The 26,990-nt window shown below is 53.2% G+C and overlaps 3 protein-coding genes and 1 long non-coding RNA gene across 9 annotated transcripts in view; 3 read left to right on the top strand and 1 right to left on the bottom strand.

Moving 5' to 3' along the window:
* The first annotated feature begins 4,631 nt into the window (after nt 1-4,631).
* KLK12 (kallikrein related peptidase 12) lies at nt 4,632-10,442 on the top strand. Of its 3 annotated transcripts, none has more exons than XM_078359549.1 (6): nt 4,632-4,759; nt 5,015-5,070; nt 5,492-5,651; nt 7,459-7,715; nt 8,654-8,787; nt 10,085-10,442. In XM_078359549.1, the coding sequence occupies exons 2-6, from the start codon at nt 5,034-5,036 to the stop codon at nt 10,238-10,240; spliced, it is 744 nt and encodes a 247-aa protein (XP_078215675.1). In that variant the 5' UTR covers nt 4,632-4,759; nt 5,015-5,033; the 3' UTR covers nt 10,241-10,442. The 3 variants fall into 3 exon arrangements, with proteins under 3 accessions (XP_078215675.1, XP_078215674.1, XP_008986730.1); XM_078359548.1 differs by having other exon boundaries at nt 4,632-4,847; XM_008988482.5 differs by having other exon boundaries at nt 4,632-4,858.
* A 1,074-nt stretch (nt 10,443-11,516) lies between these two features.
* The window catches only part of LOC144580747 (uncharacterized), a 164,258-nt gene continuing 148,784 nt past the window's right edge, over nt 11,517-26,990 (bottom strand). The window contains exons 11-13 of the long non-coding RNA XR_013530856.1: nt 19,357-22,828; nt 18,125-18,221; nt 11,517-17,018 (exon numbers count right to left, since the gene is read on the bottom strand). This is a non-coding gene — a long non-coding RNA (uncharacterized LOC144580747). The remainder of the gene's footprint in view (nt 17,019-18,124; nt 18,222-19,356; nt 22,829-26,990) is intronic.
* Nucleotides 12,066-17,361, top strand: KLK11 (kallikrein related peptidase 11). Of its 3 annotated transcripts, none has more exons than XM_035284835.3 (6): nt 12,066-12,255; nt 14,008-14,082; nt 14,819-14,975; nt 15,298-15,563; nt 16,359-16,495; nt 16,897-17,361. In XM_035284835.3, the coding sequence occupies exons 1-6, from the start codon at nt 12,195-12,197 to the stop codon at nt 17,047-17,049; spliced, it is 849 nt and encodes a 282-aa protein (XP_035140726.3). In that variant the 5' UTR covers nt 12,066-12,194; the 3' UTR covers nt 17,050-17,361. The 3 variants fall into 3 exon arrangements, with proteins under 3 accessions (XP_035140726.3, XP_035140727.1, XP_054105894.1); XM_035284836.3 differs by having other exon boundaries at nt 13,917-14,082; XM_054249919.2 differs by having other exon boundaries at nt 12,066-13,158; nt 13,917-14,082.
* On the top strand, nt 20,116-25,026 carry KLK10 (kallikrein related peptidase 10). Of its 2 annotated transcripts, none has more exons than XM_008988483.5 (6): nt 20,116-20,198; nt 20,651-20,747; nt 22,004-22,184; nt 23,124-23,398; nt 23,764-23,897; nt 24,374-25,026. In XM_008988483.5, exons 2-6 carry the CDS (start codon nt 20,660-20,662, stop codon nt 24,524-24,526), a joined length of 831 nt encoding a protein of 276 aa, XP_008986731.1. In that variant the 5' UTR covers nt 20,116-20,198; nt 20,651-20,659; the 3' UTR covers nt 24,527-25,026. The 2 variants fall into 2 exon arrangements, with proteins under 2 accessions (XP_008986731.1, XP_008986732.1); XM_008988484.5 differs by having other exon boundaries at nt 20,648-20,747.

Here is a 26,990-nt window from a genome sequence, read left to right as displayed (position 1 = left end):
TATTTTGGAGTGGGGGGGGTCCTCTCTACCCTATTTATATTTATATTCTATTTTTTTCCTCTAGAAAGCCTCAAATCAATATTATCAACATATAAAGTTAAACGTATGCTTATCATACAATCCAGCAATCCCACTTCAAGGTGTCTTTCCAAGAGAAAGGAAAACATATGTGCACATGATGATTTGTACACGAATGTTCATAGCAGCCTTATTTGTAATTGCCAGAGACTGGAAGCAACCCAAATATACAGTAGCCAGTGAATGGATAAACAGGTTGTGGTATACCCATACTATGCTGAAATTTTTTCATCTTTTTTTTTTTTAATGCTGACTTGATATATTTTGGAGTAGGAGTGGGTCCTCTCTATCCTACGTAAATTTATAGTCGATTTTTTTTTTTTTACTCCAGAGATTCCAAATCAGTATTATCATGGTCAGGGGCCTTCTCCATGGCAATGGTGGCTTCATCGAGTTTAAGGACCCCAGGGGTTAAATCAGGTTTAGATTAACTCCTTGGCAGCCTGGACAACATCATGAGACCCCCATCTCTACAAAAAGTTTTCATTCCTTTCTATTGCTGAGCAGTATTCCATAGTACGGAACACCACAACTTGTTCATCCATTCACTGGTTGTATATTTGGGTGGTTTCCAGTTACCAGCACTTACAAGGAAGGTTGCTATAAATATTCGTGTACAAATCATCATGTGGACATATGCTTTCCTTTCTCTTGGGAAGACACCTCAAAGTGGAATTGCTGGATTGTATGATAAGCATACTGTTAACTTTTTTTGTTTTTCTTTGAGACAGAGTTTTGCTCTTGTTGCCCAGGCTGGAGTGCAATGGAATGATCTTGGCTCACTGCAACCTCTGCCTCCCAGGTTCAAGCAATTCTACTGCCTCAGCCTCCTGAGTAGCTGGGATTACAGGCACACACCACCATGCCCAGCTAATTTTTTGTATTTTTAGTAGAGACCGGGTTTCACCATGTTGGTCAGGCTGGTCTTGAACTTTTGACCTGAGGTGATCCACCTGCCTCAGCCTCCCAAAGTGCTTGGATTACAGGCGTGAGCCACCACACCTGGCCAGCATACATTTAACTTTATAAGAAGTTGCTGGCCAGGCACGGTGGCTCACACCTATAATCCCAGCACTTCAGGAAGCCATGGTGGGAGAATTGATTAAACCCGGGAATTTGAGTCGAGTCTGGTCAACATAGTGAGACTCTTATCTCTACAAAAAATTTGAAAACTTAGCCGGGCATGGTGGCATGTACCTGTAGTGCAGGAGGAATAAGATCAAGAGATGTATGGTATTAGTACATCATGGTAACTCCAGTTAATTACACTGTATGGTAGACAGCAGTCTCTCCTTATTTGAGGTTTCCCTTCCACAGTGCAGGCACCTGTGGTCAACCGCAGTCCCACAATAGGTGGATACAATACAGTACAATAAGACATTTTGAGAGAGGGAGACCACATACACATAATTTTATTACAGTGCATTGTTATAATTGTTTTATTGTATTATGATTCGTTATTGTGGTTAATCTCTTACTATGCCTAATTTATAAATTAAGTTTTATGATAGGGACTCTCCGTGAGCTCAGAACATATTTTCCCTGGATAAGCAGGGACTCTGGGACTCAAAAATTGCTAAGAGAGCAGATTTTAAGTGTTCTTACCACATGCACACAAAATAAGGATGTGAGGGATGCATATGTTAATTCGCTCCATTTAGTCATTCCACAGCGTATATGCATTCCAGCCTGGGCAAGAAGAGCTAAACTCCATCTCAAAAATCAAAAACATAAAAAAGAGAGTACCTTTTGGAATCATACAGACCTGAGTCTGTATTGCTGAGTGCGATGGTGTGATCTTGGCTCACCGCAACCTCCGCTTCCTGGGTTCAAGTGATCCTCCTGCCTGGGCCTCCGAGTACCTGGGATTACAGGCTTGCGCCACCACACTCAGCTAATTTGGTATTTTTAGTAGAAACAGGGTTTCTCCATGTTGGTCAGGCTGGTTTCAAACTCCCCACCTCGGGTGATCCGCCTGCCTCAGCCTCCCAAAGTGCTGGGATTACAGGCGTGAGCCACCGCACCTGGCTAGCTATTCTCTTTCTTTTAAACCTGTAGAAACATTGAGCCGATGAGACAATACGTGTATGAATTAACTTGATTTAGCCATTCCATAATGTTACATATTTCAAAATTTTGTGTTGTGATCCTAAATATATACAATTTTAATGTGTTAATTTAAAAATAAATAGTTTAAAATATATGATCCTCGTGTCTGTGCTTACTAATTCAGTTAGTCATTTACTTGTTGATTCATACACTTAGATAACGATAAAGACTACAGGCTCTAACATGGTTCAGCCTCCAGCTCTGCCACTTTGGGTGACTGACCTCATCTTCTGAGACCCAATAAACCTGAAGGGTGAAATTTTTCAAATAAAAATTACATATTTATTTTTAAACCAACACTAAAATTGTATATATTGGTGCACAATACAAAAAAATTGAAATATATACCATTATGGAATGGTTAAATCAAGCTAATTCATAGATGCATTGTCTCATGTACTTACAATTAATCTTTTTTTTGAGACAGGGTCACAATCTGTTACTCACTGCAGCCTCCAACTCCTAGGCTCAAGTGATCCTCCCGCCTCAGCCTCCCACGTAGTTAGGACTCCAAGTGTGTGTCACCATGGCCGGCTAATTTTTTGTTCGTAAAAATGGAGTATCACTATGTTACCCAGGCTGGCCTCTAACTCCTGACCTCAATCCATCCTCCCACATCAGCCTCCCCATGTGCTAGGATTATAGGCATGAGTCACCATACCCAGCCCCACACTTACATTTACTTGTAGTGAGAACACTTAAACCCTACTCTGTCAGTAATTTTCAAGTAATTTTCAAGTACACGATACATTGTTACTAATTATGCATGGTAATATTTAATTTGTATGAATGCTCCTTAAAACCAGGGACCCTGCCTCATTTTTTTGTATTCAATTTTACCGGATATAAATTCTACCTTGGTAAACCTGATTCCCTAAAAATCCACAAAAAAGAAAAAGAGAGAGATTGAGTTAGGTCGTTTTGGGGTTTTTTGTTTTTGTTTTTGTTTTTGCTTATTCATTTGAGGTTTATTGTAAAACTCGATACCAGAGAAAGGAAGAAGTGCCGCTTTTGTGCTGTGAGTGTGTAAATTGTGTCCTTTCCAGAGAAAGGACAGTCTTGATGCTTTTTTCTCTCCACCCAAGGAAGGAAAGTGCTAACAGCCAGCATGAGCCTCTGTGGGGACCAGGGTTATCAATACCCATCACCGCTGACCAGCGATGTGCTTTCTAAGAGCAAATCAAAAGCTAAGGTTCTGGGATCCTGAAAATAAGACAGGGACAGAGACTGGAGACACGGAGAGAAAGTGAAGGACTAAGAGACACTCACAGGGTGCGGGTTTCCTCTCCTGTGTTTTGTTCTGGGCTTTTCTGGTTTGTTTTGCTCTTTCTGCTTTTCTCTTGGTTTGTCTCTCAATCTCCCTTCCTCTGAGTCTGATTCCCTTTTTGTTCTCATTTTCTCTCTCTGTCCCCTCTCCCTCCTTCTTTCTCTCCCTCCATTACTCTTAAATGAAGGAAAAATTCAGATAAACCAGCACAGGGGCCAGGCTCACACCTGTAATCCCAGTACTTTGGGAGGCCAAGATTGGCAGGTCGCTTGAGGTCAGGAGTTTCACCATGGCCAACATGGTAAACCCCATTTCTACTAAAAATACAAAAATTAGCCGGCCATGGTGGCACGTGCCTATAATCCCAGCTACTTGGGAGGCTGAGGCACGAGAACAGCTTGAACCCAGGAGGCGGAGGTTGCAGCCTGGGCAACAGAACAAGATTCTATCTCCAAACAAAAAAACAAACAACAGCACAAAGTTCCCTTGTTCTGTGATTCCTTCTCTCTCTCTCTTTCATTTTTGTCTCTCTTTCTGCCATTTCTCCTTCCCTGTGTCTTTTTTCTCTGTGGGTTTTATTTAAGCAATAGAAGTTCTTATGTAAAGAAAAACTTTATGGAATTAGATTGATCAACTTCGTGTGTGTGTGTGTGTGTGTGTGTGTGTGTGTGTGTGTGACTATGGAACTCGGTTCAGAAACTCTCTTCTCCTCTGCCTGATCACCTATTTGGAAGTCTGTTCTTTTATCTCATCTCTTTCTGGGACTCTTTCCAGCTCAGCCTTCCTGCCCCTCCCATCCACTCTCCTGCTTTCATAGCCTCTCTTTCCCCCTGCCCCTCCTCTGCACTGCATGGTGCAGGCCCCAGGTGGCCAAGGTCTCCCCACCCTCCTTTGTCACTGGAGTCGGGATTAGAATCCAGCTCCCAGTCACCTTGAGTCATCAGTCCTGGGGCTGCTGGCTGGCTTGCCTAGGAGAGAGGGAGTGGGGCTAGGTCTTCCCACCCTGGGTCCTTTCCTCCCTCTCCACTCCGTTTACCTATAAAGCTCAATTAAGTGTGATTAGCTAAGAAGGGTTTCTGCCGAATTACAGGACGCCCCACCCCTGTCTTCCTGGTCCCCTTCCCTCAACCCGGAAACTGGATGCGCCAGGACAAAGAGAGTTAAGAGCTTCTTTGTCAGTGGTCTGTCTGCAGCAACAGACAGAAGGAAGGGGACAGGTTGAGCAACATGACTTGTGGCTGAGGAGCCAGGTGCAGAGTGGGAGAGTTGGCTGGTGGAGCGGCCAGCAGATGAGAGGACAGGCAGGTAGGTGCACAGAGGGATAGAAGCAACTCGGGCCGAACTGTGACAGCCACGACAGCCACGTAGAGGATCTGGCAGACAAAGAGACCGGGTGAGAAGGAGGTAGGTGACTGCCAATGAGAGAGTCACATGCAGGGGAGCAGGTAGAGAGAGGACAAGAAGGTCATCCCCTTGGTGACCTTCAAAGAGAAGCAGAGAGGGCAGAGGTGGGGGACACGGGGAAAAGGGCAACCTCTGATATTCCCCTTTTACCCCCAGACTTTGGAGGTGACCCACCATGGGGGCCAGCATCCTTTTGTTCCTGTGTGTTCTTGGTGAGTTGTCCTGGAGCAGGGAGAGGGCAGGACTGGGGCTGGGTCCCTCCATCCCCAAAGAGGAGGCCCCTTCTCCCCATCTCAGCTCTGGCCACCAGCCTGGTGGTGAGGAGGGGAGGGGCTTTCTCTGTGCCTCCATTTACCTGCAGCTCTCATGGCACTGCTCACCTCAGCCTCCCCTATCTTCTTACCTCTTCCCTTCCATCCCTCTCTGAATCTGTATCTGGCCATTTCCCTCCCAACTGTAAGCATCTTTCTCACTGCTCTCTTTGGTATTTCATGGTTTTTTCCCATAGGGATTTCGATGGGATCATAGGCACACCGCCACCATGGCTGGGTCTCTCTCTGTTTCTCTCTGTGTGTCTCTCTATCACATTATCTTCTCTTCCTCTCTCTGACCCGTGCCCCTGTCTGTCCCCAGGGCTCAGCCAGGCAACCACATCAAAGATTTTCAATGGCACCGAGTGTGGAACTAACTCACAGCCGTGGCAGGTGGGACTGTTTGAGGGCACCAGACTGCACTGCGGGGGTGTCCTTATCGACCGCAGGTGGGTCCTCACAGCGGCTCACTGCAGTGGCAGGTAAGCCCCGGGCTGAGCCCCTTCCTAGGGTGGGTGAAGGGAGGACTATGGGAGGGCAAGTGCGGGGGGTAGGATCACAAGGGAGGGCAGTGCCCATGGGGAAGAAGCTGCTCCTGCAACAGGAGAGTCTGAGGTTAGACCAGGAGTGGAACTTCCTTAGCAGTGGGCTTGGGGTGGTGCTGGTTGAAGGGAGGTGTGGGGGGTGGAGGGCCAGGGAGGATCCTGGAAACTGCCCACCTGCCCCTGTTACTGCATGTACCCCCTTCTTTCCTATACGATGACTGCCACTTCCCCAGCCATCCCGTGGCCCAGTCCGGGCCCTGGGCCCATGTCTGACCCAAACTCTTTTTTTTGTTTTTGTTTTTTTGGAGACAGCTCAGGGTGGAGTACAATGATGTTGTCACAGCTCACTGCAGCCTCCACCTCTTGGGTTCAAGAGATCCTCCTGCCTCAGCCTCCCAAGTAGCTGGGATTACAGGCACCTGCCACCACGTCCAGCTAATTTTTGTCTTTTTTGTAGAGATGGGGTTTTGCCATGTTGGTCAGGCTAGTCTCAAACTCCTGGCCTCAAGAGACCCATCCGCCTTGGTCTCCCAAAGTGTCGGGATTACAGGCATGAGCCACTGTGCCCGGCCAACATGACCCACACTCTTTGTGCAACCTCAGAGACTATGCCTGGCACCTGTCTGGGCCTCAGTGAACTGATGCTCTGAAATTTCTTTTCTTTTTCTTTCTTTTTTTTTTTTTTTTGGAGACAGAGTCTTGCTCTGTTGTCACCCAGGCTGCAGTGCAGTGATGCTATCTTGGCTCACTGAAGTCTCAACCTCCTGGGCTCATGTGATCCTCACACCTCAGCCTCCTGAGGAGCTGGGAGTACAGCTCCACACCACGACACCCAGATAATTTTTAAATTTTTTGTAGAGACAGGGTTTCGCTATGTTGCCCAGGCTGGTCTCAAACTCCTCAGCTCAAGCATTCTTCCTGCCTCAGCCTCCCAAAGTGTCGAGATTATAGGCATGAGCCACTGTGCCTGGCCCGGAACTTTTTTGTGAAAGGGGAGCTTAGATGCAAAGAAACAAAGAGACTCAGGGACAGAGAGGGCCAGCAGCAGGATGGTGAGAGGCCATTCATCTCCCACTCATTCATTCAGTCAGCAGCGTGGACAGCACATGCTCCATGCCAGGTCGTGGGAAGAAGGCAGTGAACAAGGCCCACTGATGTCCCTGCCTTCGTGAGCTTCACTGGCCAAGAGAACCAGAAATCGAGGCCAGGCACAGTGGCTCATGCCTGTGATCCCAGCACTTTGGGAGGCCTAGGCAGGCAGATGACTCGAGGTCAGGAGTTCGAGACCAGCCTGACCCACATGGTCAAACTTCATCTCTACTAAAAATACAAAAACTAGTCGGGTGTGGTGGCACGCGCCCATAATCCCAGCTACTCGGGAGGCTGAGGCAGGGGAATTGCTTGAACCCAGGAGGTGGAGGCTGCAGTGAGCCAAGATTGTGCCAGTGCACTCCAGACTGGACAACAGAGCAAGAGTCCATCTCAGAAAAAAAAGAGAGAGAGAGAGAGACACACAGTTGCAGGGCATGGGAGGAGAAACAGAGTGAACACCCAAGATGGAACGAGGGTGACAGAGGTCAGGAATGAGAGCCTGCAAGGGAGACTTGGAGAATGAGAGGCACGGGTGAGAGGACAGTGAGAGGGAGAGCAGCAGGGAGCGGCAGGAGGATCTGGGCGTGTCCATGGTGGGGTGTGAGGTGGGGGCTGCCCGCTTGCCACCCGCTGAGCTGCCGCCACCCGGCAGGTACTGGGTGCGCCTGGGGGAACACAGCCTCAGCAAACTCGACTGGACTGAGCAGATCCGGCACAGCGGCTTCTCCGTGACCTACCCCGGCTACCAGGGAGCCTCGAGGAACCACGAGCACGACCTCCGGCTTTTGCGGTTGGGCCTGCCCGCCCGCATAACCAGCAGTGTTCAACCTCTGCCCCTGCCCAGTGACTGTGCAACCGCCGGCACCAAGTGCCACGTATCAGGCTGGGGCATCACCAACCACCCGTGGAGTAAGGGGTCAGGGGTCAGGGGTCAGGGGTCAGGGTAGGTACAAGTCTGGGATGCAGGGTGAGAGGTCGAATCATGACACCTGAGAGGAAGGGTGGGTAAAGGGCCAGGGTGTGGGCTGGAACATCAGGGTCCCGGTTCCGGAGCAGAGATCGTGGTGGACTGGGGTCTTGGGAATCAAAGGAGTTAAGGGACTGTGTATGAAGTCAGGGATCAGAGGTCAGAGTGTGTCAGAGGTCCTCATACGGGAGCAAAAGGCATATTTATATAGAAATAGGATCTGGGCATTGTGGGTCATGGTCTCCGGGGTCAGAGGTCACTGTATCATTAAGGTCATGGGATCCAGAGGTTGTACAATCTGGTCAGAATCTGAGGATGGAAATGGGAATTCTATCAGAAATCACGTATCTGAGATTGAAGATCATAGCATCTGGGGTGTGGGGGCCAAGGTTTGGGGTCACAGAGCCTGGGGTTGAATAAACTGGGACCAGAGGACACTTTGAAGTTGGAAGCAGTGAGGTTTGGAAGATGCAGAGCTGAGGTTGGAGGTTAAAGTGAACACAGGGACATGGGGTCAGGAGACAGAAGATATGAGACCAAGCTGGGATCATAAGGTAATAAGATAGAAGGTCAAAGGTCACAGTATCTGTCATTGAAGAGGGTCACGTCTGGATTTGTTGTCTCTGAGGCTGGAGAGACAAGGAGGGTCTTGAGTTATGCCACTCAAAGTCAAATGTCAAAGGTCAAAGAGACTGTCAATCATCTGCGGTCATGAGTCATATGAAATTAAGTCATGAATATATAATTAGGGGTTTCAGGATTGTAGTACAGGTTGTCGGGGGCAGCGGTATTGACTTGGATGGGCCACATCTGCGGGGAGGGACATGACCTCAAAGTGGGGAGCTGTAGAGAACCCTGAAGCACGATGTTCCCTCTCCAGACCCATTCCCGGATGTGCTTCAGTGCCTCAACCTCTCCATCGTCTCCCATGGCACCTGCAGTGACGTGTACCCCGGGAGAATCACGAGCAACATGGTGTGTGCAGGTGGTGTGAAGGGGCAGGACGCCTGTCAGGTGAGCCAGTGCAGGTAGTGTGTGTGGTCACCAGGACAGGAAGGGAAGGGGAGAGGCTGGAAGCAGGAGGGGAAGTGATGGAGGATGAATCAGGGAAAGGGGATGCTGGAGAGGATGGGGTCAAATAGGAGGAGAGATGCCAGGTGCGGTGGCTCATGCCTATAATCCCAGCACTTTGCCAGGCTGAGGTGGGTGGATCACTTGAGGTCAGGAGTTCAAGACCAGCCTGGCCAACATGGTGAAACCCTGAATACACTAAAAATGCCAAAATTAGCCAGGCTTGGTGGTGCATGCCTGTGGTCTCAGCTACTTGGGAGGCTGAGGCAGGAGGATCGCTTGAACCTGGGAGGTGGAGGTTGCAGTGAGCTGAGATCGCCTCTGCACTCCAGCCTGACAACAGAGTCTGTCTCGGGGGAAAAAAAAAATATATGGAGAGAAGTCCCAGGATAAGGAAGGGAGAGACAGGGAATAGGAGGGAAGACCAGGGAGGGAATGGCAGAGGGGCAGGGTCAAGGAGAGAAGAGGGAGAAAGGGAACAGAGAAGGAAAGAAGGGGCAGGAGGCACAGAGAGAGGCAGTGAAAGAGACAGAGAGGACTGGGGGCCCAGACAGGGAACCAGCTGTTTCTGGGGCTCTAAGTCTTTCCCATACCATCCTCCAGTTGGTGCTGTCCCAGACTGAGAGAGACTGGAAGATGGTGCTCTCTCTCCTCATTGGCCAGGGACCCAGCCATTGTCCTTGAGAGAACTCTGTGCTCTTTGTGGAGTCCTGCCCACCTTCTCTGGGATTGGTCACCGGTGACAGTGCTCTCTGTCCTCATTGGTCAGAACCCCAGCCATTGTCCACATTGAGAGAATCTCTACTGTTTATGGAGTCCCACCCTCCTCCCCTGGGATTGGTCATTGGTGAAGTGTTCTCTCTCCTCATTGGTCAGGGCCCCAGTCGTTATCCTTGAGAAAATGCTCTACTCTTTATGGAGTCCTGACATCCTCCCCTGGGATTGGTCATTGATGAATGTGCTCTCTCTCCTCATTGGTCAGGGGCCCAGTCATTGTCCTTGGGAGAACTTCTGTTCTTTACGGAGCTCCACCCTTCTTCCCTGGGATTGACCCCTAGAGACAGTGGCTCTACTCTATTGGCTATTGCCATTGTTCTCTGGGAAAGTGATTGTACTCTTTTGTCTGATGACCAGGCTTGGAGCCCTCCCCAAGGCCCAGGACTGGGTTGGAGGGTTGGGGAGGAAAACAGGAATAAGATGTCTCCCTTGTTCAGACAGCACTTCTCCTCTTCCCTTCCAGGGGGACTCTGGGGGCCCCCTGGTGTGTGGCGGAGTCCTTCAGGGTCTGGTGTCCTGGGGGTCTGTGGGGCCTTGTGGACAAGATGGCATCCCTGGAGTCTACACCTATGTGTGCAAGTATGTGGACTGGATCCGGATGATCATGAGGAACAACTGACCTGCATCCTCCACTTCCACCCCTTAGCTTGGGTGCCACTCCAACCCTCAGAGCACCAATACCTCCTCCATCACTTCCCCCAGCTCCACTCTTGTTGGCCTGGGGAACTTCCTGGAACTTTAACTCCTACCAGCCCTTCTAAGACCCATGAGTGGGGTGAGAGAAGGGCGCGATGGTCTGGAATAAATACAAATGAAGGAGAGGCCATGTCTGTCCATTTGATGTCCCATGGAAGTCGAGACTAGAAGAAGGACTCAAAGGTTTCCTTATCTCATAGGTGTAGAAACAGAGCTCAAATAAGGCCAGGCGCAGTGGCTCACGCCTGTAATCCCAACGCTTTGGGAGACCAAGGCAGGTGGATCACTTGAGGTCAGGAGTTCGAGACTAGCCTGGCCAACATGGTGAAACCCCATCTCTACAAAAATATAAAAATTAAAATAGAAAATTAGCTGGGCACGGTGGTTCATGCCTGTAATCCCAGCACTTTGGGAGGCCAAGGTGGGTGGATCACCCGAGATCAGGAGTTTGAGACCAGCCTGGCCAACATGGTGAAACCCCATCTCTACTAAAAATACAAAAATTAGCCAGGCATGGTAGTGCATTTCTGTAATCCCAGCTACTCAGGAGGCTGAGACAGGAGAATCGCTTGAACTAGGGAGGCAGAGGCTGCAGTGAGCCGAGATCACACCATCATTCTCCAGCCTGGGTGACAGAGCGAGACTTCATCTCAAAAAAAGAAAGAAAAAAGAAAAAGAGCTCAAATAGCATGAGGGTCTTCCCTGAGTCGTCACTTAGAAATGGAGTAGAAAAAGTTACTTATAATAATACAGGCCAGGTGCGGTGGCTCATGCCTGTAAGCCCAGCTCTTTGGGAGGCCGAGGGGCTGAGGTGGGAGATTGCTTGAGCTCAGGAGTTCAAGATCAGCCTGGGCAACACAGTGAAACCTGTCACTATAAAAATACAAAAAATTAGCTGGGTGTGGTGGCACGTGCCTGTAGTCCCAACTACTTGGGAGGCTGAGGCAGGAAGATCACTCAAGCCAGGGAGGAAGAGGCTGCAAGAAGCTGAGATCGCCCACTGCACCCCAGCTAGGGCAATAAAGTGAAACCCCATCTCAAAACAAAAACCCAACCATATGAATAAGAGCCATGTTTTTTCATCCGGCATGATAGAAACAGTGCCCAGAGCTTATAAGCTTTTCAAGGGTCCACAAACAACCCAAGGGGAAAAAAAAAGAAAGTCCTTCGCTCCAAAATACCAGAGGAAAGCTGCCAAATCAACGTTCACGACCATTTAATTCAACATCCTTAAAACGTAGCTTTCTATCCAACAGCCAAAGGCAGTTTCCTTCCTTGTAATCAAGTACACATTGGATCTTTAATGTGGGATGTGGCTTTGTTCTAATATATATGCGATGATGAAGGGTGGGGTGCAGCCTTGGAAAGCAAGAGCGCTCAGCCTACATCTTAAAATTCTCCTGCCCACCCCTTGGATTCTGTCTCCACTGGGACTCAAGAGGTGAGGAGAGAACATCTCCCCAAATGCACTGAAGGGGACCTGGAGGAGGGAGGGAGGGAGGGACAGGCAATCCTAACAGCAGAGGTGCATTTGCCAAGGCCCCCTGCAGTCTGCTCTTTCCAAATGGACCCTCCTGGAGGCCTGATCCCAACCTCCCCAGCAATCTTGCACAGGTCTGTCACCCCCATCTCTCAGATGAAGAAACTGAGCCTCACAGGGGTGGAGTCCCTTGTCCCCACGTCATAAGGGTAGTCATAGTGGTAGGAAGGGGAAGCACCTAGGTTTGAGGCCAGGGCTGGCTGCTGTCAGAATCTAGGCCCTCCCCTGACTTGCTCCATATCTGGTTAGGGGAGAGAGGGGAGGAAAGCCAAGGGAAGGGACCTGGGTGAAAACAGACGAGCTGGGAGAAGCAGGAGTCCGCGTCGGGTTTTTGCAGATGCAGAGGTTGAGGTGGCTGCAGGACGGGAAGTCATCAGGCAGAGGTCTCGCAGCAGCCAGTAAGTGAACAGCCAGACTTGGACTGCCTGGGAGGCAGGGAGAAGGGGGCAGGGGAATGGTCAGCTGGTCAGCTGAGAAGCGAGGCCCCAGAGGAGCCCTGGGGTGGGGCGCAGCCGAGGACTCTGTTCCCTTTCCTGGACTCGGCTTCCACAGGCCCTGACCTGCCTCCCCCACCCTCCTCGGTCCTGCCCCTGTGCCTGGCAGCAGCCCCACCTCTGTGACACCCCAGCACCCCCCCTCTTGCCTTGCAAAGGAGAAGGAAACGGCCCAGAGGAGGCCAGGGGCCCACCTGGGCTGAGTCTGTGGAGAGGGAGTGGCTGGGACAGAAGGAAAGAGAGAGACGGAGCTTAGATGGAGGGAGAGAGATTTTGAGACACTGCAAGACAGAGATACAGTCAGAGACTGACTGAGACACAGAGATAGAAGGAATTAGAGAAAGGGCCACCCAGAGCCAGATGGAGAGAGAAGTGTGGAGGTAAAGACAGGGACATGGACAGAGAACGGCAGACAGACACGTAGAGACAGAAAGAGAAAAATCACACATGCACACAAAGTCAGAATTACCAAATGACAGGGAATGACCCATGGGGCGAGAGGCAGATTCAGAGACTCGGCGCAGGGAACGGAAGGCTTCAGGCAGGCAGACAGACAGAGGGATGCCGAGACGCAGGGAGAAGAGGGGCTTGGAGAGGTGGCACAGGCAGGCAGGCAGGAGGGCCCCCACACACACCCCGCCCCAGGGCATTAAGGCAGGGCTTGGAGGCCAGTCATCCTGGGCCCGCCCGGGGCCACCCCCCGCCTGCCCGCCTGCCTGGTGCCTGGCACCTGGCACTCCAACTCAACTTACCTGCTGCAGCCGCCGCGGCCACCACCGGGCCCCCAGAGCCCCAGCCCCAGATCCCGTGAGTCCAGGAGGAGAGGGAAGGCCCCCACTCCAGGTGTCAGCCCTCCCGAAGGACACCTGTCCCCCTCGGGCACCCATTTCTCCCTCTGCTCTGTCCTTCTCTGCTTGGGTGGGGGTTCCTAGCCTCTCTCTGTGCCTCTCACCTTCAATGGCTGGCTCCAGCCTCGGTTACCTCTGATCTCCATGGCTTCAGCTGCTGAGCCGGCCCTCTGCTCTCACCCCCGCTGGACAGGGCAGCTGAGGGCACTGGCCCTCCCCTCGACCAGCCCCGCCCAGCTCGGCTTGGCTGTCCTTCGAAGGGGCAGGGGTTCAGCAAGTTGGGTGATGGGAGGCCCAGACATTGTCTGGGGCTGCGTTTCCTACCCGCACCCCCCCACCACCACCAGCAGACCTCAAAGGCTCTATATCCCCCTGCCACGAAGACATGAAAAAGGGGTGGCTACAGAACGGGGTCTGGTTCCCCTTGTCCTTCCAGCCCAAGCTGCTGGGGCCTGGCCAGCTCTAAAGGCAAGAAGGGAAACAGCCTCTGAAACGCACCAAGAAGGTCCCATGGCTGACTTGAATGGGGCCAGCCCAGGGCGAGCCGGGTCAAAGCCCCTCCCAACAACCTCCACATCCCCTGGCAGCTTCGAGCTGTGACCAGGCCCCCTCCAAGGCCACCCTTGACACCTGAGATATATTTTAAGTGTCTGGATGTCTGAGTGCTGTGAGAAACAGGGAGTTTCCCCAACCTTGTTTCTCCCAACTGGGGTGCAGGAGCAGGTGCGGGAGAAAGGAGCAGGCAGGAGCCAGCCCCCGACTTCCCCGTCAAGTCAAGTGATGCGGCCATGTTCCTCCTTGTTCCCAGAGGAACCTGGGGCCCGCCCCTCCCCACTCCAGGCCATGAGGATTCTGCAGTTAATCATGCTTGCTCTGGTGACAGGTACGGCAGGGAATGGGGCAGGGCAGGAGCCTCCCTCTCGAGTCTCTGGGATCTCATAACCCTCTGTGTCTGGACCGTGATGGGCCAATTCCAAATCACAGAACAAGCCACACGGCCTCTGAACTGGGAGCGGCTGCCATGAGGGCTTGCACGCCTTTCAGACCATCCCTTTAAACGCCAAAAGAGGAGAAGCCAAGAGGATCCTAGGGGGTCGCAGGGGAGGGTCGGGGAGTGTCACTCACAGTGAACGGGACAGGGACGACCAACCACGCAGTCTGGAAGTTGGCTTGTGTTGTTGTTTTCCAGAGACAAGGTCTCACTCTGTGTCCAGACTGGAGGGCAGTGGTGCCATCACAGGCTTAAGGAATCCTTAAGTCATTTCAGCCTCCCGGGTAGCTGGGACCACAGGCGCCTGCCGCCAAGCTAGGCTAATTGTTTAATTTTTTGTAGAGATGGGGATCTCACCATGTTTGCCCAGGCTGGTCTTGAACTCCTGGGCTCAAGCAATCCTCTCACCTTAGCCTCCCAAAGTGCTGGGTTTACCCGTGTGGGCCACTGCGCCCGGCCCTATGGAAGTATTTTTGCCCTCTAACACCCCGCCCCAGCATCCAGCGTGCAAACCAGAGGGACACCAGGCAAGGGCCCAGACCTCCCTCCTCCTTCTCTCCTCCCCACCCCCATTTCTGGGAGTCCACCTCTCCTTTCTGAGCGCCTCCGTATGCTCTCACCTCTCCAGGACTCGTAGCGGGAGAGACCAGGATCATCAAGGGGTTTGAGTGCAAGCCTCACTCCCAGCCCTGGCAGGCAGCCCTGTTTGAGAAGACGCGGCTGCTCTGTGGGGCAACCCTCATCGCCCCCAGATGGCTCCTGACAGCAGCCCACTGCCGCAAGCCGTGGGTGCGGGGGCTGGGGCGGGGCCGGGAGGGGCCTGGGAATGCAGAGATGGATGGAGAGGAGCTGGGGAGAGGGGTGTGGGAAGGGGATCAGAGACTGGACGGGCACTGTCAGCAAGGTTGATGGGCTCAAGCTGGGATTGAAGGTGGGGAGATGAATGGGGTTGGGGTGGGGCTGTGGCTGGGGGACATGGAAGAGGCTGGAAGTAGAGCGATGTCTCTTCACCCTCAAAGGTGTCACTCACCTCTCCCGCCCATGCCTCCCCCCACCTCGTGTCTTTTCCCACCTTTCATCCTCCAACCACGGTCTCTCCCACCTCAGCCGCTACATAGTTCACCTGGGGGAGCACAACCTCCAGCGGCGGGAAGGCTGTGAGCAGACGCGGACAGCCACCGAGTCCTTCCCCCACCCTGGCTTCAACAACAGCCTCCCCAACAAAGACCACCGCAATGACATCATGCTGGTGAAGATGGCATCGCCAGCCTCCATCACCTGGGCTGTGCGACCCCTCACCCTCTCCTCGAGCTGTGTCACCGCTGGCACCAGCTGCCTCATTTCCGGCTGGGGCAGCACATCCAGCCCCCAGTGTAGGAGCTCCAGAGGGGAACCCGGCCCAGGGTGGTGGGGAAGGGGTGGTCTTGATTGTGGAAGGGGTCAGGGGACCAGAGATGTGGTTCAAAGTGGTGATTGTGGGATAAGTTGAGGGGATGCGTGGAAAACGTCAGGACGGGGGAAGGTGGAGACAAAAGTTGGAGCCTTGGAGTCAGATGGATGTGCGGTCATACATCCACAACCGCCCGGTTGTAGGAACTTAGGCAAGCCACTTCACCTCTCTGAATCTTGATTTTCTCCTCTATAAAATGAGAATAATTATACCCACCTGCCGGGATTGGATTAGAGATAATGTATATCAAGCAGCTGGTATAAATAATGTACTGGATAGCAGGCCGGGCTCCGTGGCTCATGCCTGTAATCTCAGCACTTTGTGGGGCTGAGGGGGGTGGATCCCCTGAAGTCAGGAGTTAGAGACCAGCCTGCCCAACATGGGGAAACTCCGTCTCTACGAAAAATACAAAAATTAGCCGGATGTGGTGGTGCGCACCTGTAATCCCAGCTACTCGGGAGGTTGAGAGAGGAGAATCGCCTAAACCTGGGAGGCGGAGGTGAGTGAGTGGAGATCATGCCACTGCACTCCAGCCTGGGCAGCTGAGTGAGGCTCTGTCTGGTTAGCACTGCTGTTGTTGCTACAAGCAGAGAGGTGAGTTGGCTGCGTCTAAGGACAGGGATTCTTCCAGGGCCTGGGTCACAGCAAGCGCTGCATTAGGGGAGGTGGCAGGGGTCCTTACATTGTCATCCCGCAGCCCCTCACGCTGTTTCCACAGTGCGCCTGCCCCACAGCTTGCGATGCGCCAACATCACCATCATTGAGCACCAAGAGTGTGAGCACGCCTACCCCAACAACATCACAGACACCATGGTGTGTGCCAGCGTTCAGAAAGGGGGCAAGGACTCCTGCCAGGTCAGCGGGCAGGGCCTGGGTCTCCAACCACATCCCCACCCCCATCCCCAACTTCAAGTACATATTCACCGACATCCACAATCTCATCCCGACCTCAGCCCACCTCCCCTGCGACTCCCAATCCATCTCTCTCCTGGTTCCCATTTCTGACTCAGCGCAAACTTCAGCTCCATCCCTGTTTCCATCCCATTTCCAGCTCCAACATCCCCAAATTCTCTTTTGAGCCTAACCCCATTGTTTATCCCACCCATAATCCCAGCCTTATCCCTCCACCTATCACCAACCCCAGTGCCTCCCCATCCTCAGTCTCAACCCCCCTCCCAGCACCATCACCACCTCCTCCCTGGCTAACACCACGCCCGACTCTTTCTCTGACCAATGTTCTCTCTCCCCACGCGCAGGGTGACTCCGGGGGCCCTCTGGTCTGTAACCACTCTCTTCAAGGCATTATCTCCTGGGGCCAGGATCCGTGTGCGATCACTCGAAAGCCTGGTGTCTACACCAAAGTCTGCAAATATGTGGACTGGATCCAGGAGACAATGAACAACAATTAGACTGGACCCACGCACCACGGCCCAGCATCCGCCATGTCTGCTTGGTGATTGGTTCCTGTTCTCTCTGCTACTAAGAAGCCCTAAGCCAAGACCCTCTGTGAACACTCTCTGGGCCTCCTGTACTACAGGAGATGCTGTCACTGAATAATCAGCCTGGGGTTTGAGATCAGTGAGACCTGGATTCAAATTCTGCCGTGAACTATTGTGACTCTGGGAATGATAACAGCTGGTTTGTTCGCTATTGTGTCCCCAGTCCTGAAGACAGCTCCTGGCATAAATCGAGGTTTCAATAAACATCCCTAAATGAGTGAATCTACGGAGTGCTTATGTGCTAGACCCCAATCCAAGGGCTTTTATTTTATTTTAGATAGTCTCGTTCTGTCGCACAGGCTGGAATGCAGTGGCACTATCTCACTTCAACCTCTGCCTCCTGGGTTCAAGCAATTCTCCTGCCTCAGCCTCCTGAGTAGCTGGGATTACAGGCATGAGCCACCACACCTGGCTAATTTTTGTACTTTTAGTAGAGACGGGGCTTCATTATGTTGGCCACGCTGGTCTCAAACTCCTGACCTCAGGTGATCTGCCCGCCTCAGCCTCCCAAAATGCTAGGATTACAGGCGTGAGCCACTATGCCTGACTGGCTTTTCTTTATTAATTTAATTAAATTAATTAATCTATTTATGAGAGTCTTGCTCCACTGCCCAGGCTGGAGTGCAGTAACACAATCATAGCTCGAGACAACCTCAATTTCTGGGGCTTAAGTGATTGTTTTGCTTCAGACTAGCTGGGACTACAGGCACATGCCACAAAGCCCAGCTAAGTTTTGTATTTTTTGTCGAGATGGAGTCTCACTGTGTTGCCCAGGCTAGTCTCAAACTCCTGGGCTCAAGCAGTCTGTTCTCAGCCTCCAAAAGTGCTGGCATTACAGGCCGGAGCCACTGTGCCTGGCCTCCAAGTGCTTTTAAATGTATCAGCTAATTTAATCCTCATAAAACCCTCTGAGGTCGGCACTGTTATCCTACCTATTTTATAGGTGAAGAAACTGAGACACAGAAAAACGAAGTCAGTTACTCACGGTCACGAGGTGAGGAGAGCAAGCATCTGAAGCAAGGTGGTCTCAACTACCAAGTGAGATGCCTCGAGGAAGGCTGTTTGTCTCCTTATCTGTAAAACTGCGTATGCAAAAGTATAACACAGTAAGTAAAGAAGTCAGTCAGCCTGCACGTTCTAAGACTTAACAAAAGGAGCTCATCATTGTTTTTTTCCAGCTTCCTTGATACATAATTAGGTGGTGGAGACCTCTGCTGGCCAACATGGTAGGTAGCCACTAACCACACGTGGCTCTTACAATTAAAATTACATAAAGCCAGCCAGGTGTGGTGGCTCACGCCTGTAATTGCAGCAATTTGAGAGGTTGAGGCAGGCGGATCACAGGTCAGGAGTTTGAGACCAGCTTTGCCAACATAATGAAACCCCCGTCTCTACTAAAAATACAAAAAATTAGCTGGATGTGGTGGCGGGCACCTGTAATCCCGGCTACTCAGGAGGCTGAGGCAGGAGACTCACTTGAACCTGGGAGGTGGAGGTTGCAGTGAGCCAAGATCACGCCACTGCACTCCAGCCTGGGCAACAGGGCGGGACTCCATCAAAATATATATATATATCTATGTAAAGCCAGAGATGTAACTCCTTCATCTTACTTGTGACATATCCAAGACTGGACGGCCACGTGTGACTGGCAGTGGGAGGATTAGCTGGTGCATATAAAACAACACCTCAGAAAGTTCAGATGGCCAGCAGTGAGTCACACAACCTATGAAGAGGACGTCCAACAGAAAATCCAGAACTCAGGGCCTTCTCTCTCTCTCTCTTTTTTTTTTTTTTTGAGGTGGAGTCTTGCTCTTTCACCGAGGTTGGAGTGCCATGGTGCGATCTTGGCTGACTGCAACTTCTGCCTCCCAGGTTCAAGCAATTTTCCTGCCTCAGCCTCCCTAGTAGCTGCAATTATAGGCCTGCACCGCCATGCTTGAGTACTTGCTGTATTTTTAGTAGAGACAGGGTTTCACTATGTTGGCCAGGCTGGTCTCGAACTCCTGACCTCATGCCTCCCAAAGTGCTGGGATTACAGACATGAGCTACAGCACCCAGCCAATTCAGGATCTCCTGGCATGGTCTCTCACCTTGAAGGAGAGGGGCTGGCATGAGCAACAGGAGCCCAGAGTGGAACCAGGGCCTTCTGGTTGTTAAGTGGACTTGCTGTGTGACCTCCCGTGAGTCACTGCCCTCTCTGAACCTCCCATTCCTCACCTGAGATGAGGGAGTTGGCCGAGGCGATGCTGATGCCCCTCGAAGCTTTGACCTCCTGTGATTCAGGGCCCTGTGTGTCACCTGGTGGCATGCAGATGGCAGGGAGGGTGTGAGGTGGCCACACATGGACATGAGGTAGAGCCACAGCCCTAACACACACACAGGCTAGTCACTGAGACACACAGAGCTCGCTCACGGCCGCAGAGCAGGCGTGGGTTTCCCTCTTGCCTTGTCTCTGTGTGTCTCAGCCTCCGTGCCTCTCTCTCTCTGGCTCTTTTAGCCTTTGTTTGTGACAATCTCCCTTTCCAAACCAGTCTCTGTCCCACCTACTCAATCTGCTTTATCTCTGGGCCTCCCTCCTTCCTCTTCGAAGTCTGGCTTCTGACTTTGTCACCCTAGGTAAGCACTTCCCGTTGGTTTCCTTTCTCACTCACCTCTCATCCCGCCACCCCCAGCCTCCCTTGGGATGTGGAACCCTCTCCCCAAACCCGGGAAGCCTGCTTGAAACGGGGACTTGGGGAATCCCCACAGAAGCCAGCTCCAAAAGGGATGAAAAGGGGGTGTTTCGGGCACTGGGAGAAGCCTGTATTCCAGGGCCCCTCCCAGAGCAGGAATCTGGGACCCAGGAGTGCCAGCCTCACCCACTGTATAATTAGACAGAGGGAAAGGGAGGGAGGGAGCCTCAGGGAGGGGTGGGGGAGGGTGGAGAAGCTTCCGGACTCCTCGGGGTTAAAAGGGAAGGTCCGGCCAGGGGTCCCTGGACAGAGGATACCAGCGGCGGACCACAGGCAGGGCAGAGGCACGCCTGGGTTCCCTCCCTCCTTCCTATCGGCGACTCCCAGGTGAAGCGGGCTGCACCCCACCCGGGTGGAGGTGGATTGCGAGAGGATGGGTGGGGACCCCCGGGCCGCGGGCAGGAGCCGGCTTGGAGCCACGGTTTCTCTATCTGCGGGACGCAAAAGTCCCCCCGCTGTGAGGATGAGGAAGAGGCTCCCACTGGCTCCGAGCCTCGGATCCCCACCCGGCGCGTGAAGGAGGAGGAAAGCCGGGGCGCGGAGAGCGCGCTCCCTTTCAGCGCAGGGAGGACGGGAAGGTGCAGCGAGGGGCATCATTAGGGAAATTGCGCTAATTACGGCCGTTCCATTCTGAGAATCTCCCGTCTGCCCGCCCCTGCAAGTCAAAAGGGTGCTGCGGGCTGGGGTGGCTCAGGCTGGGCGCATGGGCACAGTGAGGTGGGGGGTCTCTAACGGAGTATCTGTTTTAACCTAACCCCCCAACACATACACCCCAGCAGATCTTGGCCATGAGACCCCCGCTCCTCCACCTCTCCGCCGCCTCTGGCGCCAGGACACTGGCGAAGCTGCTGCCGCTGCTGGTGACGCAATTCTGGGGTGAGGCAGGGACCAGGGGCGGCGAGAGGCGCCGGCGGGAGGAGAGTGTGCTCCGGTCACCAAGCCCCGCGCACCTCTCCTGCCCCGGGACCCCAGCACCCACTCAGCGCTCCGGGCAGGGCCCGCCCCCAAGTCAGCTGGGCCCTTCTTCTGGCTCGGCCCCTGGGTGTCCTGCCCCACTCAGGCCCCGTCCGATTTCTGCCACCCGGATCCTCGCTTTTTCCGTGGACTCCTCGCCGTTCTTTCTCCTCCTCCGCAGCCCCATCCCGGCCCCGCCTTTTTACACCACCCTATTTCATCCTGTCTTGCCTTTCCGCTTTGTGCCCTCTCCCTCGCTTTCTCTCTTTCTTTCTTCTTTCCTTCATTCTTCCCTTCTTTTCTATTTTTCTTTTCTTTTCTTTCTTTTTTCGAGAGAGGGTCGTGGTCTTTCGCCAAGGCTGGAGTAGAGTGGCCCAATCAGAGCTCACTGCAGCCTCGACCTCCTGGGCTCAAGCTATCCTCAGCCTCCGGAGTAGCTGGGACCACAGGCAGGCACCACCACACCCGGCTTTTTTTTTTTTTTTTTTTTGAGACAGGGTCTACTCTGTCACCCAGGCTGGAGTGCAGTGGCCCAATCTCAGCTCACTGCAACTTCCACTTCCTGGGCTCAATTGATCCTCCCACCTCAGCCTATCAGGTAGCTGTGACTACAGGCGCACGCCTTCGCAACCGGCTTGTGTATGTGTGTGTGTTTGTAGAACACTGGGTTTGCTATTTTGCCCAGGCTGGTCTTGACCTCCCCGGCTACAGCAGTCCAACCGCCGCGGCTTCTCAAAGTACTGAGATTACAGGGGTAAAGCACTGTGCCCCACCTTTATCCCCGATGTTCAATCCCGTTTTGTTATTCCCGCCCCTTCTCCTCCCAGCACCCCGAGTTCTATCCCCGCTCCCTAACCTCCCCTCTGCGTTCCATCCCCGCCCCTCTGCGGACGGGCTGCGTTCTAGCCGGCTCTCCTGGCGCGCTGCGTTCAGCCCCTGCCCTCCAGACCCAACCTATTCTCTCACTACTCCACGCCACCCTTTCCCAGCTTCCTTCCACCTTCACGCGCTGCTTCTCCTCCCGTTCCCGTTGATGCACGCGAACCCCCCAACTGTTCCTACCACCCTCCCGTTCGGGCTGCGCGCCTCGTCCACAACACAGCCCAGTCCCACAGCCCCGCTCCGACCCCAGCTCCAGCCCCTGCCCTCCATGCTCTGATTTCATCTTCTTTCTCCAGCCGCGGAGGCGGTGCTGCTCCCCCAAAACGACACGCGCTTGGACCCCGAAGCCTACGGCACCCCATGCGCTCGCGGCTCGCAGCCGTGGCAGGTCTCGCTCTTCAACGGCCTCTCGTTCCACTGCGCGGGCGTCCTGGTGGACCAGAGTTGGGTGCTCACGGCCGCGCACTGCGGGAACAAGTAGGAGGACATCCCTGAGGACGCCACGGGGGGCTGTGGAGGCGGCCTCCGGGGAGGAGCGGGCAGGGCCGGGGCGCTCGGAACTCCCACGGCTGGAGGCGCGGTCCCTTGTGTCCTTCCTGCAGAAGAGGACACGGGCTTTGCCCTGTGGCCGCCAGGGGGCGGTGTGGTCCTTCTCGGCATTTCTGGGCTGGTCACTCCTGTCCCGCTGACCCTCCTTGAGCTCTAGGAGCAGGTGGTGACATCCAACGATAGAAGTCAGGGTCCGGTGCGGTCAGGAATTTAGAACTAAAGGAAAAGGTTCACTTCGTGAGTCCCCAGTGAAGGAGGAAGAGTTGGGTATTATCACAGAGAAAATGTGGCGGGCTGGGCGCAGTGGCTCACTCCTGTAATCCCAGCACTTTGTGAGGCCGAGGCAGGTGGATCACCTGACGTCAGGAGTTCAAGACCAGCCTAGCTAACATGGCGAAACCCCGTCTCAATTAAAAATACAAAAACTTAGCTGGGTGTGGTGGCAGGTGCCTGTAATCCCAGCTACTTTGAGACGCTGAGGCAGGAGAATCACTTGAACCAGGAAGGCAGAGGTTGCAATGAGCCGAGATTGCGTCGTTGCACTCCAGCCTGTGTGAGGAGTGAAATTCTGTCTGAAAAAAGAAAACAGAAAGGAAAGGAAAAGAAAAGGAAAAATGTGGAGTAGACTTACCTAGGAGTCCAGGCCCCCAACCCTTCTCAAAATCCTGCAGATCCTCGGAGCTCAAAACAGTGATTCCTCCTGCCCATGTCCAGGAGCCCAAGTCTGAGTCCCCTTCTCCCCCAAGCCCCTCTTCCCTCATACCCCTCCCATCTCTGGGTCCTACTCCAGCCCTCACCCCACTGCCCACGCCTGCCTTCCCAGTCCCTATGAAGCGTTTGCCTTCACATTGTTCTTCCTTCCACCAGGCCACTGTGGGCTCGAGTTGGGGATGACCACCTGCTGCTTCTTCAGGGCGAGCAGCTCCGCCGGACCACTCGCTCTGTCGTCCATCCCAAGTACCGCCAGGACTCGGGCCCCATCCTGCCAAGGCGATCGGATGAGCACGACCTCATGTTGCTGAAGCTGGCCAGGCCCGTAGTACCAGGACCCCGAGTCCGGGCCCTGCAGCTTCCCTACGGCTGTGCCCAGCCAGGAGACCAGTGCCAGGTCGCTGGTTGGGCCACCACGGCCACCCGGAGAGGCAAGAGTCAGGGCCCTGAGGCCAGAATCTCAGGAGGAGGGGGCTAGGGGCCTGAACTCCTGGGTCTGAGGAAGGACGGGGTGGGGCCTGGACTCCTGGGTCTGAGGAAGGATGGGGTAGGGCCTGGACTCCTGGGTCTCACAGAGGAGGGGCTGAGGGCCTGGATGCCTGGGTCTGTGAGTCCAAGGGAGGAGGGGCTGGGGGCCTGGACTCCTGGACCTAAGTGGGGAAGTGCTGGGGCCTGGATTTTGAGTCTGAAAGAGGAGGGGCTGGGGGCTGGGATAGAAACAGTCTTGTATCTGGACTCCTGGCTCCCCACGGATTGGGGGCTGGACCCAGGGATGACTGGTGTATTCTCCCTTTAGTGAAGTACAACAAGGGCTTGAGCTGCTCCAGAGTCACTATCCTGAGCCCTAGAGAGTGTGAGGTCTTCTACCCTGGTGTGGTCACCAATAACATGATATGTGCAGGACTGGACCAGGGCCAGGACCCTTGCCAGGTAGGGTCTGAACAGGGAGCGGCTCTGACTCTTGGGAGGGAGGACACGGGGAGGTTATGGGAAAACAGCAGACCCTGTCCCCACTCCCCAACTCCATTCCCACACCCATCCTTGGCCCCAACTCTTCTCCAGTCCTACCCCCCTCTTCATCCGGATCCTCAATCCCGTTTCCATCCTCTAGCCATTCCTAACCCCACCCCATTCCCATCTCCAAGCCCATCTCCATCTCCTCACCTTCCGTGAGCTACAATCCCAACCAGTCTCACCGAATCTCCATTCCCACCCCAGCCCAGCCTCCATAACCCGAAGTCCCCCTCTGTTCCTCCTGCCAGCATCATACACACCTAATTCCAACCCCGCCCCACCCTCAACTTTATCCCAACCAGCCCCTTCCTTCCCCACCACTGCCCCAGATCCCAAAGTGGCAGCCCTCATGGTGGCGTATTTATTTGATCTCTCCTTTCTGCCATACCCAGAGTGACTCGGGAGGCCCCCTGGTCTGTGACGAGACCCTCCAAGGCATCCTCTCTTGGGGTGTTTACCCCTGCGGCTCTGCCCAGCATCCAGCTGTCTACACCCAGATCTGCAAATACACGCCTTGGATCAATAAAGTCATACGCTCCAACTGATCCAGATGCCCAAACTCCATCGTCCATCCTCTTCCTCCCCAGTCGGCTGAACTCACCCCTGCCTGCACTGCTCAAACCTCTGCCGCTGTCCATACCTCTTAACATCTCTCCTCTCGCTTGATTCCCCCCGCCCACCCCTGTTCACTGCCTGCACTGAAGCTGAAGTGCAGAAAAAGGTGGCAAAGGTTCATTCCAGAGAAGCAAGGAAGCTGGTCATGGCCCAGTCTCTGAGAGCAGTTATTGGGGTCACCCAACCTGCCTTCCTCTGCCTTTCCCTGCTGTGTGACCTTGGGCAAGTCAAGTGCCCTCTCTGAGCCTCGGTTCCTCATCTGCAAAATGGGAACAATGATGTGCCTACCTCTTAGACATGTTGTGAGGAGACTCTGATATAACACGTGTATGTAAATCTTCACAGTGATTATCATGTGAGGCTTAACACAGTGGGTGGTGAGCTCTGACTAAAGGTTACCTGTTGTCATGATCTGACCACATCCCCGTGAGAGCGTGTTTGACTCCTTGTCCAGGGAATAACTGCACAGGGGTAGCCCCCAAACCCAACCCTCCAACCCCATCCTTTAGGGCTGATGGAAGAATAATTTTTCCTACCCTAGTCCCAAGTGCCAGGAACCCCCTTTTAACCACTTCCTTCTTATCTCACACCGTTTCCCACTTCTGGTTCCACCCAACTCCAGTTCCTCCTGTCTTGGCTGGCTCTGAGTCATACGGTACCTTCTCTACCTTTGTGGGGCCGCTGGAACTCAAGGGACCTTACCTTGCTTCCATCCCAGCCTCTAAGGCCAGAGGGCCGAGGGGTGGTGAAGATTGGGGAACTCTTGCCACCTCAATGGCTAAGTTTGTGCCAAGAAACCTCCCTCTGACATTTAGGGGAAAACCTTTGGTTTGTCTGCTATTAATTGGCTGTGAGATTTTTGTCCTGAAAACTTGCAGGGAGGAATTGTCTCTCCCTGAAACTGGGGGAGGGGAGGGGAGTTTATTCACAGAATCCAGGTAAAGCTAATGGAAGTTTGAGTGTTGGCCAGGTGCAGTGCTCATGCCTATAATCTGAGCACTTTGGGAGGCCGAGGCAGGCAGATCACCTGAGATCAGGAGTTTGAGACCAGCCTGGCCAAAAGAGCAAAACTCTGTGTCTACTAAAAATACAAAAATTAGCAGGGCATGCTGGTGGTCGCTTATAATCCCAGCTACTCGGGAGGCTGAAGTAGGAGAATCCAGAATCCACTGAACCCAGGAGGCAGAGGTTGCAGTGACCTGAGATCATGCCGCTGGACTCCAGCCTGGACGAAAGAGCAAAACTCCATATCAAAAACAAACCTTTGAGTGTCTTAGCTTATCCTGAACTGTGCAGCAGTAACATAAGCTAGCTAAATATAGGCACGACACAAATTTCCCGCTAAGCACTGTTGTTTCTGGCTTGTCCTTTCAGTCATCAATTTATGGAGCATTTACTACAGGCCAGGCCCAGCGCTGGGTGCTGGAGACATATGTAGGGGTGACCACCAGGTCCCTGCCCCTGCAAAGCTTCCAGGAGGTTGGTGTACACAGTTCCCTTCTGTGGCCTCTTTCCCCTTCTGCCCCCATTAGCACACCCAGGAAATGTCAGTCAGGCATATCAGCTGTGTTTGTCATCCAAGGATCAGAAGTGAGGTCAGTGGAAACCTGAAAACTCAATTCATTTTTAAAGGCAACTCATCCATCTCTTTAGTCACTCTACAATGTTTATCCAGCCATGTCTTATGCCAGGCCTCAAAGATGAATCAGACCAGGCACTACCCTCAAGGAGCTGCTAGTTAGGTTGGGGAGACTGGCCAGCCCTACCTTCCTGTCATTCAGGTCTTCACTCAAAAGTCACCTCCTCCAGGAGGCCTTCCTGAATTGCTCAGGCTAAAGGGGTCCATTTTTGGTCACCCAGTCCCAATGCTCTGTTTACACCTCTATTAGTGTCTGGCACACAGAAGCCACTCCCGTTGCTGCACCAACACATAACACAAATAGATCAGTGTTGTACCAGAAGAAGGTACGGGGTGCACCATGCCAGGTCCACAGGCTCTTCCCGAAGGACTCAGGGGAGGCTTCTCCCATGAGGGGGCATTTGTGCAGGGGTTTAAAGGATAAGTAGGAGTTCACCAAGTAGAGAAGGAAATGCTTTTCAATCCCTTTGCTGTATGGTTTTGAACAGATTACTTGAATGCTCTCTCTTCCCCAGTTTCCACTCTGTGAAATGGAGACACCTGCTTCATTAGACTCCTGTGAAAATTAAATGAGATAGGCCAAGTGCAGTGGCTCACACCTGTAATCCCAGCACTTTGAGAGGAGGGGGCAGGTGCATTGCTTAAACTCAAGGGTTTAAGATCAGCCTATGGGCAACACAGTGAGACCTGGTCTCTACTAAAAAAGAAAAAAAAAATTCCCAGCATGGTGGTGCACACCTTATATTCCCAGGTAT

This window comes from Callithrix jacchus, chromosome 22 (assembly GCF_049354715.1).
Source record: "Callithrix jacchus isolate 240 chromosome 22, calJac240_pri, whole genome shotgun sequence".
Taxonomy (NCBI): Eukaryota; Metazoa; Chordata; class Mammalia; order Primates; family Cebidae; genus Callithrix; species Callithrix jacchus.
This window is presented reverse-complemented; position numbering and strand designations above follow the sequence as displayed.

What these genes read in the sequence shown, in the direction of transcription:
- KLK12 (XM_078359549.1), top strand. Translation starts at nt 5,034, where the DNA reads ATGGGGGCCAGCATCCTTTTGTTCCTGTGTGTTCTTG. An exon ending in TTTGTTCCTGTGTGTTCTTG is followed by an intron (nt 5,071 to 5,491) that starts GTGAGTTGTCCT and finishes GTCTGTCCCCAG; the next exon opens with GGCTCAGCCAGGCAACCACA. An exon ending in AGGGGCAGGACGCCTGTCAG is followed by an intron (nt 8,788 to 10,084) that starts GTGAGCCAGTGC and finishes CTTCCCTTCCAG; the next exon opens with GGGGACTCTGGGGGCCCCCT.
- KLK11 (XM_054249919.2), top strand. Translation starts at nt 12,841, where the DNA reads ATGGGGCGAGAGGCAGATTCAGAGACTCGGCGCAGGGAACGGAAGGCT. An exon ending in CATGCTTGCTCTGGTGACAG is followed by an intron (nt 14,083 to 14,818) that starts GTACGGCAGGGA and finishes TCACCTCTCCAG; the next exon opens with GACTCGTAGCGGGAGAGACC. An exon ending in GCAGCCCACTGCCGCAAGCC is followed by an intron (nt 14,976 to 15,297) that starts GTGGGTGCGGGG and finishes CTCCCACCTCAG; the next exon opens with CCGCTACATAGTTCACCTGG.
- KLK10 (XM_008988483.5), top strand. Translation starts at nt 20,660, where the DNA reads ATGAGACCCCCGCTCCTCCACCTCTCCGCCGCCTCTGGCGCCAGGACA. An exon ending in CACCACGGCCACCCGGAGAG is followed by an intron (nt 23,399 to 23,763) that starts GCAAGAGTCAGG and finishes TTCTCCCTTTAG; the next exon opens with TGAAGTACAACAAGGGCTTG. An exon ending in AGGGCCAGGACCCTTGCCAG is followed by an intron (nt 23,898 to 24,373) that starts GTAGGGTCTGAA and finishes TGCCATACCCAG; the next exon opens with AGTGACTCGGGAGGCCCCCT.